This window comes from Pleurotus ostreatus (assembly GCF_014466165.1).
Source record: "Pleurotus ostreatus strain PC9 chromosome Unknown scaffold_4, whole genome shotgun sequence".
Classification (NCBI taxonomy): domain Eukaryota; kingdom Fungi; phylum Basidiomycota; class Agaricomycetes; order Agaricales; family Pleurotaceae; genus Pleurotus; species Pleurotus ostreatus.
In genome coordinates, this window is record NW_023503159.1 from 1,139,534 (window position 1) to 1,156,398 (window position 16,865).

At 52.1% G+C, this 16,865-nt stretch overlaps 5 protein-coding genes across 5 annotated transcripts; 2 read left to right on the forward strand and 3 right to left on the reverse strand.

Moving 5' to 3' along the window:
• Window positions 1-1,996: 1,996 nt before the first annotated feature.
• Window positions 1,997-2,635, reverse strand: PC9H_006192 (uncharacterized protein; the record flags this gene model as incomplete). The annotated part of the gene is made up of 3 exons (XM_036775743.1): window positions 1,997-2,035; window positions 2,096-2,229; window positions 2,284-2,635. The coding sequence occupies 3 exons, from the start codon at window positions 2,633-2,635 to the stop codon at window positions 1,997-1,999; spliced, it is 525 nt and encodes a 174-aa protein (XP_036631762.1).
• A 766-nt stretch (window positions 2,636-3,401) lies between these two features.
• On the forward strand, window positions 3,402-4,740 carry PC9H_006193 (uncharacterized protein; the record flags this gene model as incomplete). Its single annotated transcript, XM_036775744.1, has 5 exons — window positions 3,402-3,569; window positions 3,619-3,708; window positions 3,761-3,889; window positions 3,941-4,223; window positions 4,283-4,740. The coding sequence occupies 5 exons, from the start codon at window positions 3,402-3,404 to the stop codon at window positions 4,738-4,740; spliced, it is 1,128 nt and encodes a 375-aa protein (XP_036631763.1).
• A 194-nt stretch (window positions 4,741-4,934) lies between these two features.
• On the reverse strand, window positions 4,935-7,091 carry SPT20 (Transcription factor spt20; the record flags this gene model as incomplete). The annotated part of the gene is made up of 5 exons (XM_036775745.1): window positions 4,935-6,246; window positions 6,308-6,519; window positions 6,567-6,760; window positions 6,815-6,899; window positions 6,948-7,091. 5 exons carry the CDS (start codon window positions 7,089-7,091, stop codon window positions 4,935-4,937), a joined length of 1,947 nt encoding a protein of 648 aa, XP_036631764.1.
• Window positions 7,092-9,804: 2,713 nt separating this feature from the next.
• PKH3_1 (pkb-activating kinase-like protein) lies at window positions 9,805-12,317 on the reverse strand (the record flags this gene model as incomplete). The annotated part of the gene is made up of 6 exons (XM_036775746.1): window positions 9,805-9,859; window positions 9,916-9,986; window positions 10,047-10,145; window positions 10,204-10,551; window positions 10,607-10,693; window positions 10,752-12,317. 6 exons carry the CDS (start codon window positions 12,315-12,317, stop codon window positions 9,805-9,807), a joined length of 2,226 nt encoding a protein of 741 aa, XP_036631765.1.
• A 1,706-nt stretch (window positions 12,318-14,023) lies between these two features.
• PC9H_006196 (uncharacterized protein) lies at window positions 14,024-15,923 on the forward strand (the record flags this gene model as incomplete). The annotated part of the gene is made up of 9 exons (XM_036775747.1): window positions 14,024-14,137; window positions 14,191-14,408; window positions 14,462-14,710; window positions 14,761-15,158; window positions 15,208-15,374; window positions 15,427-15,525; window positions 15,585-15,660; window positions 15,718-15,788; window positions 15,846-15,923. 9 exons carry the CDS (start codon window positions 14,024-14,026, stop codon window positions 15,921-15,923), a joined length of 1,470 nt encoding a protein of 489 aa, XP_036631766.1.
• Window positions 15,924-16,865: the final 942 nt, after the last annotated feature.

Consider the following 16,865-nt stretch of genomic DNA (forward strand, 5'->3'; position numbering starts at 1 on the left):
TCCATTGGCCGGCCTTGACGTCGTATGCACGCCGTGAATAGTGTGACGCCTGGCGAGAGCGACGAATCGACGGCAGCCCGCAGCTAAACCCGTCCGCCATAATTGCTAGCAACACATGCAGCCATCTCCGACTCCACACCGTTAATATCCGCTAATAGCCCCAGCACCAACCGTAACCGTACGTTTACCACGTCGCCTGGGAGTTCCCGTGCTCCCTCCGGAGACGCTGGGGCGTTCCGCATGCTGGATGTGCTCGTGATGCTCGCAATGATTACGTGCGCGTGGAGCTTCGCAGGAATGGAACATCCACGCACGCCCCAACCAACTGCTACGTCCTCGAAAGGAAGATCTGTTAATTTTAATTTATCGACGGAAGCAGCCACGCACCGAGAGGCACCTCCTATCTATCTGCGTGTTCGGCGACTTTGCTGTGAGAGGATCAGAACGACAGCGGGGTCTGAGAAGGGTGGAGTTACATTTTTTGAAGCGTCGTGAGAAGGGTGGCTGGCCGTAGAACCTCCAAGTAAGTAACAGCATTGCAGGATGGACCTATCTGGACGGAGGCATGCATGCACAATGAGCTAGAATTACGAGAGGGATTGCGTGCACTTACGTTCTATCGTCGACACACTGACAGACCCCGGCCGAGAGACGGGACTGGAAGGGTGAACTTGAAAAAACTGGAGGTCGAAGTGTGGGGAAGACTAGGGTAGGAGATGAGGGAGACTCTTTTGGCAGGGGTGGCCCCGTAATGCACAAGCGAGGCAAGAAGCGTGCTACCATAAAATTGATCATCGGCCGTGCGAGGGAAAGTCATAAAGCTTGTCTGTAATGGGTTAGACTGAAATCAGACCAATCACCCGCTAGAATACACTGCACACATACGTTATACCTAAGCTGTGTTGCTGAGACTTTGTGCACACCAGTCGTCCGTATTTCGCACGTACAGCAGGGATTGAGCCAACTTATCCGACGTCGAAGGAACTGGAGTGTAGGGTTTTCACGGCGCTAAAGTCTGTCTGTAGGTTCTGATATTTTTACCCAATGAACGGTTGATAATTGCTCAAAATACGTGGGATAGAGCCATCGACTCTGGCGTCCCCACCGACGGCTCACATTCTGCACTGGCGGCGCTTGACTCGCTCAGATGCCATCTAAGTTCACCTATGAAGAGGTGGCAGGATCTGGGGTCATTACTCGAACGAGAAACGTTGCTGCAGAGGAATATTCTGCGCTGACGGAGTCATAGGGTCAGGACAGTTAGCATCGTTGCCCGCAATGATTCCACAAGTAACTTACCAGTGTCGCTCAGTCAAAAAATGTGTTCCGATCTTGGCGCCATGTAATTGGGACTACACGGAAGGGAGGCTCCGAATCGTGTGGGGATGCAAATAGAAAGGAGCTTTGCCAGCGCGATAGCGTCACCGACTCTAGCATCCTCACCGACAACTCAGATGCTCGTCTAGGTCGCCCTGAAAGGGGCGTGAGGTAGGGCGGCTAGCCTCATCGCTCACGATTATTACGATTCCACCTGTTCGCCAATCGGTCTCATGGATTATCTTGGACTTCAAGTCGATATGAAGACGAGCATCCGGGTGCATGCTTCACAGTTACCTGCTACTACCTGGATTCCATAGCGTCAATGATTTTCTGCGCCGCAATAAAGTACGCTGGTAAATGACCTGCCTTGCGCCATCCACTGGAATGCCGTGGTTGAATAGAGTCGAAGGGTCCTATACTTTCAAACTTGATCCTTTCCATAGGGCTCGGACGAGGTTCCAACGTTGATATCTTAATCCTCCTACGTGCGTCGACGCCCCGTTTGCAGTTGAGGATATCTTCCATGGGAGCACTAAGTCGAGGCATAGTTGTATGCGCGCATAGTTGTGGATACACCCTCCGCGCCTGCCGTGGTATCGCGTTGCCAAGTCGTGAGCGATAGCGAAGTAAGATATTATGCAGTATATTAGTATAAATACATATGTATGCGCATTATTCACGATTTCTTGAGTGCCATGAGTTCCGCCATAATTTCCTACATGAGGACTAGTGCTCAGCACCACACATGTGCGAGTATCTTTGAGTGACGACTCACAGGGGACTTCAAGTCTACGCCCGACTTCAACAGCCTCTCCTGCGTCCGTTTCGCTGCCTCTCTAAATTCGGGGTCGGCAACCAACTTGAGCATCTGCATTGTTCCCAGTGTTTTACCGGATGTTGGATCAATCCCTGCGCGACATTCAGTTCAAAATACGCGTCGTATGTATAGCAGAAGTTGCACACCTTTTGACTTTAGCAGTTTCACAAATTCTGCCATCTCTCTGAGAGCTTCGGGGTCGTCGGCAAGTTTGCGGAATAACGTAGTCTCTGAGAAGGCTTTCAGAACGTCCGAGTCTGCTGACGAAGGGTCTAATGTAGATTTCGGCGCGGCTTCGGCCAGAGATCTGCTCGTAGAGAATGTCCGTCGAGGTGGCGGACGCGCTACCAGCATTCGAGGCGGGGTCACTATGGCGTACGACACGGCCAGAGGTGATGCATGCGACGAGAACCAGGAAAGGGACCGCGTGAAGTGCGACGTCCTGAGCCTGGTATTGCGGGCCCAAGAAGAACGGCATATTCGGAGTGTGAGGGACATGGTGGTTTGCGGCAGAGATGGGTGGAGCGCGAAGTGTATATGATCCCGCGTCGGGTGCCGAGCGCATTAGGCGTACAATTTTCCCACAGTCAGTACTCCACGAGGATATGGTCTACGACTACACCGCAGCGCTTTCTTTGAAGGTATGTCCTCCCCCTTCCTTTCCGTGTCGCTCCCGTTACCCATAGGTATTCCATGCTACCGAGTGGCCGCGCTGACCTTTGGTGAGATCGCCCCACCTACCTCCCCCGGTGTCAATGAGGTCCTGCTGGGCTGTACGAGTCTATGTTCTAATTGGTCGAGGTCACGGCCGGGGTTCGGTCGCAACATTCTCTGACCATTCCGCCGTCAACCGTTCCAAAGTTCTTCCCCTTTGTACTTCCGGAGGTCGTATGGCCCCTTCTGTTGCACTTAACCACGCAGCATTGCTATTGGATAGACTAATAGCACTTTCTTTGCTCCATACTCATTACATTTTACTCACAGTATGCTAGTTCTCGTACAAACTGTTACGCAATTATCCACCATGTGCTGACTACGTAGGAAGCTGGAATATTAATTCCATCAACAGTCCTATTTTCCATGAAACCAATAATGGGGCTCAATAGAGACCACTGTTCCCATTGATTTTCATCTTGGTTGAAAGAGATACAGCGGGTGCCTCCTTAGACGTTCACTGAACATGTTACGTGGCTTCTGCGTGTAACATCTCTTCGCGTGTGAGCGGATCGCAAACTCTTCCGAAAACGGCAACAACTACTTCCGGATGTCAGCCTTGTCCAAATCACTTGCATTTCGACAGAAAATCGCGAGTCTCGTCTCTCCTTTGCGCCGCGTCCGCGCGCGCGTGCCATTCTGGAAGCTCGGCGCGCACAGAATACCCACTCTCTGGGGTCTCTACCGGGGGTTGCTTCGTCATGCCCCCAGCGAAGTGGTGAGCTGTCCCAACGATCGCTTGCTCCCCTCTTATTGGCGAACTCAAGATCAGATGTCGCGTGAGGGAGCTCTTTCGGCAGAACCAGCACTTGACTGGCACGGAAGCCACGCGGGCGAAACTGCGTCAAGGTCACCAGGTATGTCATCGCGCTCCGTTGCACGAACCAAGACAGGTGACCGTCGACGTAGTGGCGGGATGCGTTTCAAGCAGCCTACGAGGGGGACGCGCGAATGCAGGCCGTATTGTCGAGGTACGACCGGCTCCTTAAAACCAGACGGGACAGACTGAGATTGGAGAACATGCTGCGGGAAGAACTGGCGAGTTATTACCTACACTCAGCGAACTGCCCTCTGACGTCCCCCAATCAGGCCTGGCAGAAACGCTTAAAAAACCGCCCTATGCTGACCGGGTCCTTCCTCCGTGCTACACTGTCCAACCGCCCGCTTCCGCGTCTGAAGCCCCAGCCCCTCGCTATAACCATGATGATCAAGCGCCGCCGCGCCGCGAGAGAACGACGGGCGCTGAAGCTGATGGCGGTCAACGAATGGATCGACGATCTGCGCCGCGAGCGTGAATTCGAGGACGGGCTGAAGAAACACGCAACAGCCTCCTTCGACCCCGTGTATACCGGTCCCGACGGGAAGGACTGGGGTGCGTAGCCTTCCCCCTTCCCATACCCTGACTGTCTTGGTGTTCACCTTCTCTGGCAGACGGCCCCCTCTACAGCGTCCGAGCCGACCTCCACAGGGGGTTTGACCTCGATACAGAGCGGAGCCAGACACCCATCTCCACAGCGCTGAAAGAAGCCATCATGCAGGCCCGCCGCGACAAAATCGCGAACAAAATCCGGGAACGCGCGCGCGAGGCCCGCGGGGAGATTCTGCCGTGTACTATCAGGCGGAAGGCCAAAGGCCCCCCTGCCCATGTGCTCGCTGCTATGACGGAGACGCAGAGACTGAGAGATAAGGTGGTGCGGAGCAGTGCCAGTGAAGTGGGGTATGTGGGGAAGATGAAACGGCAGCTAGGGTGGAACCTGAAGAATCCCGAGGCGTGGAAGTCAGAGGGTGGGTGGGAGCAGGCGAAGGAGCGATTGGATAGAGACGTTCAAAGAATTGCAGCGGAGAACTTGAGGAGAAGGAAGAGAGCATCCGGGGGTGCTATTTCGTAGACTGGTCGACAATATTCTATGCCATCCTAGACCACACAACTTTACTCAAGATATCCTAAGCTAATCTAAGTGTACGAACGAACCCCCCGTCGAGGGCTTAACGATTAATGATTTCCTCCATGGTACAAATAAATACACGGTACAATAAGTGAGGGCCAATATAATACAACGATTGTCTCTCCCAGCACGGTCTGTTATCGCGCCTGCCCGGCACCAGGCTTCCCTACGCCAAGGGCCTGAGGGTTGCTTCCATTCGGTGCTGCCATTCCCTGAGGCATAGCCATAGGCTGACCGTTGGGCATCCCGTTGACCAGCCTTCCCCCCATCCAATACGGCATATTCATATTCGGACGCATCATTTGAGCGTAATTGTACATCTGCGGATTCATGGAAAACGCGACCATCGGGACCTGCTGCTGCTGTTGTTGCTGACCATTTACCACTGCTTGGCCCGCTTGAGGGACTTGGAGGTGCTGCTGTTGATGTTGCTGCTGATGCTGCTGTTGGACGGCGCCGGGAGGAAGGGGAGACGTCGATGCGCGCGCACCACCAGCAGCGGCAAGTACAAGAGCAGGGTTCTGGCGCAGTAGATGTGGATACTGGGCCAATTGCTGCTGCATTTGTACCTGTTGCGCAGGCTGCGGCATCGGCGATCGAGTAGCTGCCAATTGTTGATTGGCAATATGAGGGCTCGCGCGAGCGGCGGCGGCAGCGGCGGCGGTAGCCTGTCCGTTTGCAGCTTGCGGAGTTGATCGTCCACCCTGTTGCTGCTGTTGAGCGGCTAATCTCGCCTGATAATGATGCTGCTGCTGCTGCATCTGCTGCATCTGGTACATGAGTTGAGCGTTAGCTTGGGCCTGGGCCTGAACGGAAGGCGGCGGCTGGGGTGTAGGCGTGTTTGCTTGTGCGCTGCGTAGCGCGGGCGACTGCGATTGGATAAAGTGCCCAGCGGTACCAGCGGGGTATTGCATTGGCTGCGTAGGTCTGTTCCCTTGTTGAGGCTGCGACGGAGGCCGAGACTGGGGGCGCGGGGGTTGTGTAGGTTGTGTGGGTTGTGTGGGCTGCGATGAGGGAGGGCGGGGGATGGGTGTGGGTTGTTGCGGAGGCGGAGGTTGTGCATACTGAGCAGGGGTGGACGTTCTCTGGGTGACATCTACGCCGTTGGTATATGGTCCGTTCGCTGGCGAGGCTTGATGCGTAGGAGATGCTGCGCTGGGAGACGGCGCTACGTGGTTTGGTTGAGTATACGACTGCTGAGTCGCAGAATTGGGGTGGGGGGAATTTGAGTTTCTCGCCCCCTCCGGCCCATCTTTCTTGAGCGCGGTGGGCGGTTTCTGAGGACTGGCGGGCAAGGGCGTTTGTTGGCGACCGAATGTTTGCCCATTAGGCACAGAGGCGGGCGTAGCGTTGATAGATAAGTTCGGTATAGGCATATTTGATTGGGCTGCTGCTGCTGCTGTCTCCTTTTCTTGTTTCTGACGCTGGATAATGTCGAGTAGACGGAAGCTGGGATGGCGCGAGGTTAAGGTAAGTTACGAGACAACTAGATCGTATGCACGGGACATACTTATGCGTGTGCGATGTGTTCGGCCGAGGATTCATGAATGACATGAGTTTGTGTCGACGTGTCTTGTCAACCTCATCCTCTTCGCGCTCCAGCTCGGCGGCCTTACGCTTCAACGACAGTGGCACGGTAGGTGTAGAAACTCGAAGGATGTGGTTGGCGATGCGGGTAAGATGCGGGTTAGGGTCAAGGCATAGAGGGGGTGCGGTTGCAAGCTAAACAGAGTGAACTTCAGGTTTGACTACTTCACGACGGCACTTACAAGTATCCGGGCTTCAACTTCCAGCGCATCCGCGTCTGTCCATTTATTCTCGTGTTTCTGGTTAAGAAGGCATATGTCCGCCCAGAGTGTCTCGGAATCAGGGTGGAGAACGACACGGGTGCGATCCGGTTTGTCGGGCGACGGATCCTTGTTCTTCTGCGGTCTGTAGTCGAGCAGCTCAACTATCATGCACCCTATGCCGATAAACGTTCAGTACCGAGCAGCCGAAGTGTGTGGCTGGTACGCACCATCGTAAAACGGCACACGCGCGGTGTCAAACAGCGAGAGAAAGTCCACCGGTATTCTATGTGCTCTAATATCATCAAGCAGGGACTATTCGCCGTGTCAGATAACAGTCCCCCGGGCGTCGCATCAACATACCGCGATATGGTTATTGTACAGAAACTTGGAACCGTTATTGAGTGCCCAGTATTCCGGATGAAGATGGACCGTAAACGAAGGGGGCTGGTTTTCTGCTCTTGCGAGTAGTTCTTCTACCTCGCGAGTCCTGTTGTACCCTGCCATATGAGCATCAGGAATGTCGCGGTATATGTTGACGGTGAGGCCCACTGTGGCAGAGATGAATGGTTTCAGGTCACGTGAGCATCATCCAACAATGCAGTGAGCCCCTATTAAGCTCCCTATTGAACTCTACCGTCGTGCAACTACGGATCTGGGGATGCTGTATATGCATTTCGAGCCGCTAACATAACATCAAAATAATATGTATACTAGTTTAATTCCAGAATTATGAATGTTCGTGGGTATAGGTGTTATAGACAGCCTCAGCGGCAAACGCCTCAGCTTCGAGGCTTGCCCTCAAGACGGGCGATAACTCAATACTCGGTACTTTTGAACTGCCGTTTTACTCACCGGCGTAGTTGAGGAATCTAGGCGGTAAATCAGCGCTCTTTTCTCCTATTGGGGGGGGACGTCGTAGAGCCGCATCGTCTTAACCGTACAACCAAAGCCCCTTTCAAGGGAATTACTCCAGAGCCCAGAACGAACGCGGATGTCGGGTATCGAGTAAAAGTGGAGCTCTCGAAAGTAGATAAAGACCGGTTTAGACTCTTCAAGTAACCCATAACACACCTATCACTACAACCATCATCACCCGCCATGTCGTACACCTCCTCGACTGATGCGCTGGAATCTTCTTCGCCGTCTTATTGGTCTAAGTTAATCTCCCGCCCATCATGTTCAACGTCTCGAAGAACTACTCCGTCACTGCCAGAGAACTGGGGGGAGCACACCATGTTTCCCGACACTCCTATGTACGGCGCAGAGACTACCGACGAGACAGTGAACAATACTACACAAGCAGCAGGGGATAGATTCAGAACCACACTATCCCGAAGCATCCACGAACAGACAAACATCCACAGCGAAACCAATCGCGCTCGCCTTGACGAACTACATAGGAGCATCGCATGGGCAGATGTCATGCTACGACTCAAGTATTACAAGGCACGAACAGCCATACGCCGCACGCGAAAGAGCATTAGCGAGACCATCTGCCCTCAAGCATTACATATCTAAACAGACGATTTCCCAATTTCTCGTTTACGGATATCCCTATCACGGACTATGGATATTACCATTACTGCTCATCTTGTTATCGTTATGTTGTCGGATTTTCAATTGCTTCGTTTCAATTCTATTCATTCGCAAATAAGCAAGAAACAGAATAATTGGTATAGCCCAATGCGCGTCAGTCAGTTCGTCGACCATGAGGTACGAGCTGAAAGGTGGACAGATCAGTACTTAGGGGGTAGGAGGGGTGGTCCTCCTACCCCCTGTCGGGTTGGACTGGCGCTCCTGCGAGAGATATTTTCGTTGTCAGACGCAAAATACTACAATCAAACAGCGAAACTTACCATCATGAAGGAATAACACTCGAGGGCCATCGTTATGTCTGGAATCATTCATTCTTCCAGGCCGGGTCGCGTCGAGCCGCCAATCGGAATCCTGTAAAAAGAAACCTCCTCTTCCTGCCCCAGGGGCACGCCCTCTTCTTCGGCCTTGCCCTCCTCGGGCCCCTTCCTCCCTTCTTCGCCCACATTAGGGCACCCTCTTCCCTGCCTCCCGGTATACAACCGTCGCCCTCTTGATTGCTCCCCTTCCCCGTTGTTGTTCAACTGAGAGTAGTTTATCTTGAGAACTATGTGGCTGGCACGCGCCAACGGGGAAAGGGGTTGCATGTTTTATGTTTAGTGTTTGACTACGCGTGCCAGCATAATTGCCTTCGACCCAGGCTCCCTTGGGAAGGAGGCCTGAACCGTTCGGCATAGTCTGTTCGTATAATCCGTTTCTGAGGAATGAATATATTAGGTCAAGGAAAGAAGTAGTTTGCGGGGCACTCACGAGGAAACCAAACAGAGGGCGCGTCAACTGTCAACCAGCTGCACCGAGGGAAGTGCTCCCAAGATTGTTTAGCGGTGCAGCGTTATGACCGAATATCTTCGCAGCGTCGATTAGACGCACAATATCTGCGCGGGGTGCGCTCGTGGGGGGTTGGAGCACGATAGTCCCCGAATGACGGAATGGGGGATGGGGGGATGAACACAAGTGGCTGACAGCGAGCGTTATGATCCTGGGTACTTTCTACGAGCAGGTTAGACGCGGAAGTGAGCACTAAGAGTAGTACTAACCTTGAGGATCACAGAGCACGTATAAAGGGCAAAGTCACCCTCAGAGGTGAATCATTTGTATCTGAGGGCGTTTGCGATATCTGGACGCGTCGTCGCCTGACGCGCCCTTTCAGATGCAGTTGGGGATATTTGCTGCATCATAATTGAGGCCTTTAAGATAGTCGAGCTGCCGATAGGTGGTGCATGGTCGGAGGATGTGAGGTAAGTAGCGGTGCGTGGCGGTGGTGGTAGGGTGGTGAGGAAAGGAGAGGAGAAGGAGGGGGTGGGCTGAGGGGTAAGAAAAGAGAAAAGAAGAATGTATATACAGTAGGTACTGAGAGGGTGTTCGATACGGTAGAGGATATTGTACAAGCGATGTCCAAAGGAGAAGGAGAAGGAGAAAGGTATAAAAGTAGCTACAGACGAGAGTGACGTTTTTAATGTTTTTGTGTTTTTTCTTCTTTTTATATTTCTTTTTTTTTATTCTTTTTTTGTTTTCTGAAAAAGGAAGGGAAAGAGAAGGAAAAAGAGAGAAAGGAGGAGAAATTTGGCGGGGCGTGAGTGTGAAAGAGAAGGGAGGGAGTGTAATAAAAGCCGAACAGACGTTTTCAAGCGGTGGAAGGGATTTCTCGGGTCATACTGTGCCCGAGTTGTTCCCAATCTCTACACAACAAGCATTAATTATAGCTTGTGAGGAACTACGAGGCCGGAACACCCACATTCCAGTGAAGAACTCGTCGTTCATCATCGCTGAAAGGCGGAGGCGGAGACGGGGGTTGAAGTCCAAGATCTGATGGATATATAGCGTCGTTCAGCAAGGTGTCTAAATCCAGAAGTGAGGGAGACTTACGCGCTCTAAGAACCTGTGGGCGACCACTGGGAATCGCGTAGGATCCGTGTTTTGTCGCGACACGATAACGAGGTCGTGTTTCGGGTCAACAACAGGGTCCTAGAGAAGAATGAAAGCATAAATAAGCGCCACGATAGAATGAAGAGGTAAGACTGACCTTTCCAGTGAATATCCAATGAAGTGTAGCACCAAAGCTCCAGAAATCAATGCCGTACGAATAAGACAATCCCAGACGAACTTCAGGAGCGGCGTAATTTGGTGTGCACCCGCTGTCGTTGAGGGGGCTCATAAGATGGGGGTGTCCGGGATATGGGTTCAGAGGAGGGAAGTCGTAATGCGACGAGGCTCTCAAGGCCATCCAATCTTGGTCGTAGCATTCTGGAAACCAATGGGAGACACCGAAGTCGGTGAGAACAATTCTATCGTCACCGTCGAGGAGTACATTGGGAGGCTTGATGTCGCGATGGATGATACCTTGGCAGTGAAGGAAATGGATAGCAAGAAGCTATTCCGGGGGGTATTGGTGAGCGAAAATAGGCAGAAGGATGCATTGAACTTACGAGTTGAGCAGACAGGTGCTGTATACGAGACATATCAAGACGGCCTTCCATGACGCGGGACTCTAGAGTTCCGCCTGTGTATCCTCTCTAGTAAAATGCAAGTAGTGATTAAAAAATGCAACAAAAGCAACGGCGTATCACTCACCATGACGAAGTTGAAAGCGAAGTTGCCTTCATAGTAGCCGTGAAGTTCGGGGAAGGATTTGTAGTGACCGCCCATGGTCGCCAATATACTGGCTTCCAGCCAGAGTCGCTCCTGAGTAATGAACTTCTTCTTGACGCATACTTTGACCGCCAAGGTTCCAGGAAGTTTGTCAGAAGTGGCCTTATACACGGAACCGAATGCACCAGACCCCAATCGTTCGCCAAGCGAGACCGCGTATTTAATTTCGCGCACCTCCTTCGCGGGGAAACGGGGGATGGCCGGTAGCTCTTCCTTGACGGTCAATGCGCCGATATACGAGAAGAATGAAATTTGGGCGCTTTCGATGCGATGATGATAGTGCGCCACGAGCGCGTTGTGTAGAGGCCGTAAGTAAGTCTGGAAGACACGATGCGAGACGATCAGAGTGTACGTCTGCGAAAGCGTGGCGAGGTCCGCGCAGTGAGCAAGAAGACCTTGACGCGCGCGATCCCCATAATGGCGAGCGAGCTGGTCAAGAATAGGCAGGGCCGTTGCGAGTTCGCATTGAACGCGTGCGACCACGACATCGGAGAACGCAATGTAGAAAGGTGTAGATGGGAGCAAGTAGATGATAGCTTGCAGGAGGATGACCACGTTAGCGAGCACGGTAGGGTGAAGGAAGCTCCCAAAAGGGTGGTAAAAGAGGTACGATGTCGCGAAGTCCGCCTCGTCGGGGATGAGTCTGGCCAATGCAGTAGCAACGAGGGCAAGAGTAGACTTGTGCTGATAGTTTATGGCGAACTTTGCACAGCAGGACGTCGCATCGAGGAGGGTGCCAAGTGCTTGTGAATGCCATATAGCGACACAGGAATCCATAGCAAGGGAAAGTGCGGCATTGTAGACAGATACGAGAGTCGACCACGCATTGTATAGAAAGGCCGCCAACTGGATGAGTATGTATGGCACGAAGGTGAAGCACGTCACACGAGTTATGCGGATGCATCCTCGAATTATTCGAGTTACAATGAGCAGAGGAACGGCGGGGAAGACGACGAAGAGAAGGAATCGAGCGATTGTCATCCAACGGAAATACGAGATAGCGACCCGTGCGCCCAAAGAACTTCCTCGCACTACTGGACGTTCTGCCACACGCCTAGAAGATGCGCGAAGGGTAGAGCGGCGGAGGGTAGCACGAGCCGCTAGGATGCAGACCGTAAACACCACCAATAGTCCCATTTCAAGAAGAAGACCACCAGCTATGGCAGCTTTATAGTCAATAGAATGTGAGGTTTGGGACGGTGACATTTGAACATAGGTGGTCTTCGTAGCTGGTGTAGGGAATTGTAGAGCGAGCCATCGTTGGGTAAATGCGGGGTCGGAGCGCTGAGCAGATAAAATGTGGCCGATGAGTGAGAGAGGAATTCTGGTGAATGGGAGATATGATTTGGTGCAGTCGACGATTTCCGGCGAATTGCAACCGAGTTGAGGAGCGAGGAGCTTTACGGTCACAGAGACCGCCTTGTAGATAGCAGATTTGATAAGGGATTGCGCAGTCGCAGTTATGCTCTCCATAGATAGAGAGAGCATGTTGTGGGCGAGTGATAAGCAGGGGATGTGAAGAAGAATTGTGGCAAGAAGTCTAGTTCTTAAATTGCGCACTCCTGAGGATATAGGAGGTCACGTGATGGCGAGCTTTGGCCACCCCCTTGCCACCCCCTTGCCACCTCCATTGCTTTGCCCGTATCTTTGGCAGGTGAGACGCCTCTCCTGCAGGTACAATAGAACGCGTACAGGATCCATCAGCATGAGGGGGACCCGAAGGAACGGGATTATCACCTTTGACCGACTGGAATCGACTAACTTGCTGGAGCGACGTGAGAGTTCCGTTCGAGTGCGCAAGAAAGGTAACGCACGTTGTGTACGCGTTCCCATTACCTTCAGCAGGCTTGATGAAGGTCTCTCGGGGGGGAGGGGGCTCTCTGACAGACAGTGGGGCAATTGGCGCTTGAGAACGACCTGAAGTCAGATTGAGGGTTTACAGGATCCTAAAAGAACAACGCCAGAGCGAACGCCTTGAGGCTCAGATACATATTTCTATGATCGAGTTACGCCGCCAGTTAGGTCGTCTCTTACTATGTAAATGAAACAACTCGCTCACCGTTATCGAGTTCCTATGGCGCCCCTTACTATTGGCTCTGCCTATGAAAGGCGATGAGCAGGTGTCAGGCCTAACCAAGCTATACATCTGTATGCGATTTACAGCCATGAACTGAGAATCAATCGTCGAGCTGCACTCAGTGATGTGAACATCAGGTGCATCCTAGCCAGAAGCTTTTGTCAACCAAGTATGAATTCAACGGAGGTAAATTCCAGAATATTTTACAAATGATGTTAAGTCTCTACTCGCATTCTCCGGCTTCGGCAGACGCATGTTTTCCAAGCAAAAAAAGTGTGGCCGACGCACAAGGATGGTGTACCAGGATGGCCCCATGGCCACAACACCCCGCAGTTCCTTCAAGAGCTACATGGAACGTAGAGTCGATGGTAGATGATCCCATTTCTCGAAAGAAACATGCGTAGCAAAAACACATCGATACGAGCTTCGGGTGGTAGGGTTCGGGGCGGCAGAACGGGCCATTAGCGGATAACGCGACCTTTCGGGAGCCGCGTAGAGGCAAACACAAATGTGAGCGGCTGTTTCGCGAAACGGATATGCTGTCGTCGTCGTCGCCTTTGAGTCGAGGAGTGTCAGAAAAAGGGAGACTCAAATTTGGCGCCCGCCCAACTTTGGATGATCGTCGCTAGGCTCTCGAACCAGCGCTCTACTCGAGATTAGGATACGTCTCGCAGGTGACGCCCGAGCATCTACTGAGCTTGGAATTTGACTTCGACTTTGAGAACAGAACCGTTCCATTGATTCATGTGAACGATGCTGGTCTCCTTCGAAAGCCAGTCCAAGGTTCACAAACGATTCTGCTGTCCACGTTGACTACACAGCAGGCACACGTTCGTAGCTAGCTTTCATACAGGCGAGTCACTTGGTTGAATCTCGTGTGGGGTACGAGTTTAACGATCTTACTTCTAGAGTAATCACTCTGGATGGGGACTTCTTTATAGAAACATGTTCCTCTACGGTAACAGCATGACCACAGTTTGACTCTCAATCAGAATACTGCGAGAAGTAGGTGGACATGTGAACAACGTTGGAGGATATAACACGGCAGTGAGGACGCTGGAATCGTCCGTTCCCTGCACTTCACTCTCAGCACCCGCCCTTCTATCTCTGCGCAACAATGACTGACCTCACCAAGATCCCAATTGCTCTTGTGGGCTCTCACTCCGGCACCTTTGTGAAAGCCTTACGCGCTAGCAATTTCGACGTCCAGCAAGTCGACTCCGTCCCCGACGTAAGTCGCCGTGTTTTCTACCTAGCGAGCACCCCACTAACGCCCGTCACCAGCCCAAGAAGAAAGGCACGCATATTGCGGTTCTTGCCATCGCAGGCGAGGATCACAACCTCTCCGAAGGAGAAATCGACCAATGGATGCGATCCAAGACAGTTCTCGCTTTCTTTGCGCCCAGTCGCGCGTTCTTGGAGACTATCCACAAGGTCACCAAGACGCCCATCGATATCCCAAGTCTGGAGGTGCCCAAAGGGCTGCCTCTCCTGGTGTACACGTACGCACCGTCGTCATTTCTTGACAATGCGCAGACATCTTACCGTGCCTCAGGGTGAACGACCTGGTTCATATTGCCCCGAACAACGTTCCTAGCAAAGCCAAGGTCCAGGAGATAGCGCGGAATGCTGTGGGCAAAGACGCAAAGCTGCCTGAAAAGGGATCCTTCTCAGTGTCTTTGGCAGCCGTTGAACCTGACGAGCAAGCAATAACGTCCATCTCGTACGCTGTGGCCACAGTACAGAGCATGAAACCCATGGCGTCTGTGCTTGATCCGCCTAGCGGGGTCATTGGTTTCAAAAAGTAAACCGTCGTCTCTGATTCTTCAATCCCTACTAACCACCGCGTCGCAGGGGCGTCCTCGATAATACCGCACGTATTTCGATCACTTGGCTAGCCTGGCGTTCGGACGGCCAATACGGTGTCGAGACTTCCGATCCGTCCTTGATTCAGAAGTATGACTTGAACTGGTACACGGACTTTTACGCATACGCCACGGGGGTCGACTGCAGGGGCATGAGTTCGTCTGAGTTTACCGGTGCAGGGGGTGTCGTCTATACTGTGGCCATCGACCGCGGCAGCCTGCTGCGTTCCTCCAACGGTGCCCCGCGATATCTCGGTCCCACCAGCGGGTACTGTGGATACTACTTCGTCGATTGGAACCAGACAGGGAGCCACGCCGACCCTTCGATGAAACTAGTGTCATACCAACCGCGCGGCGTGGTTTCGCAGTCTGGTACCACCTATAGCTGTATGTTCACTCTACGACGATACGAGGGTTGTTGATTGGATTTGTACAGATTCTATCGACTTCGAGCAAGACATGCAGATGTTCAATAACAACGGGAACGAGCAATACACATTTAGTGCTCAATACTCGACCGACTTTAGCTTGGACAGGTTCCAATTACACGGGCTACAGGATTCCACGGGGGTCGATTACTCCGTCGACTACAAGGATTATTATGTGCGGATCGTTGGCATCGAACCTGTACGACTGATTGACGGTGCGGTTAAAGGACCATTGGTCTGATCCAAACTTCAACACCAACACTTGGTGGGAACCCGGCGTGTACGAGGAAGTTACCCGTGAAGGGTGGAAACACTGGATTGTCCGAGTAAGTTCTTTTATCAAGATTGCGCTTCCGCGATTTCACTCAGCGACATCACCCCCAAGGAATACTTGCCAGCCGATAACGTACCAATCAACGGCCTGTCCGTTTTCTCATCTAGCGTCGGTAAACCTACATTCAGTATGTAACAATCTTGCTTCCTAACTGGTGGGGATTATTGATGGAGACATTCTGTAGAATCCAAGTTCGAGGCCGCTTTCAGAGCCTTCAAGTCCAATGCCTGGCGATGCACTTCTGATGACGATACTGTGAGCGACAAAAATATCATAATGCGGACCCAGGAGCCTGATTATACATGATGCAAGACTCATTTCCAGATGACCGGAATTTATTTTTCCAACGACGACGGATGGTCAAACGTCCTAGATTTGACTTGGTCCTGACGTTGAAACTGAAGAGGCCTCCCATATGCTCCAGACAATATCACCGCACAGGCTGTACAAAGTTGTAAGACAGTATAAATGTCAACGATATTCACCTAAGTCTTTTGCCTTCGCCTGAGGTCGTATTCGGTGGGCGTCCGTCATACCCACAGTACAATACTCGACTATTGCGACCTGAAAAGAATGTGATCGAAACGCAAACGCTGTCGACGGTTCACTCAACAAGAAATGGATAAAAGTGGAAGATAGCAAGGCAAAATATCAATGACTAACAATAACAACATGAACAGTAGTATATATATATAGTTCATGATAAAGACATCCGTAAAGGAGCGTCTGTTGGAATATCTAATGTTTGGGCAGATGGTCTCGCGCATGCTCCTTCGCGTGCGTCGTTGTGGCCGTTCGTGCCTTGTAGACTTGAGTCGCAGTATCACATCTTTCCATGCGATGCTCCTATAGAGGGTTCGTCAAGGTGAGTGCGATTACTGTCAGTACTGTGAAAGCTTGTTTTTTCATGAATACTTCGGGATAGTGTCGTTCTCAATCTATCCCCCTCTTTCTCTGTGGTATTGTTTTCCATCGGGTCTGTCGTCTGTGCACCGTACATAGGAGTGCCGGTAAACACGATGTACTCCTGTCAGTCGGGTGCTGGTAATGTCGCGGTAGTTGTTCTACGAGACGTCGGCCGTGAAGAATGCGAGGAAGATTTTAGCGCGTAGGTTGGGCAGCGCAGGCTGCAGGAAACTACGTATACTTGGTGATCATTCGAGTCGTTGACCTTGATACGGACCCTGGAGCCCTACAGCCGAGCTGGATGGACAGTCAACTACTAGTCAATGGGGCGCTAATCCGTTCCAAGTTAAAGTCAGTGACTCCTTCTAACGATCACGTGATAGTCGCGCCACTGTTCATACTGACATGCTTGCGGGATTGTGGCCC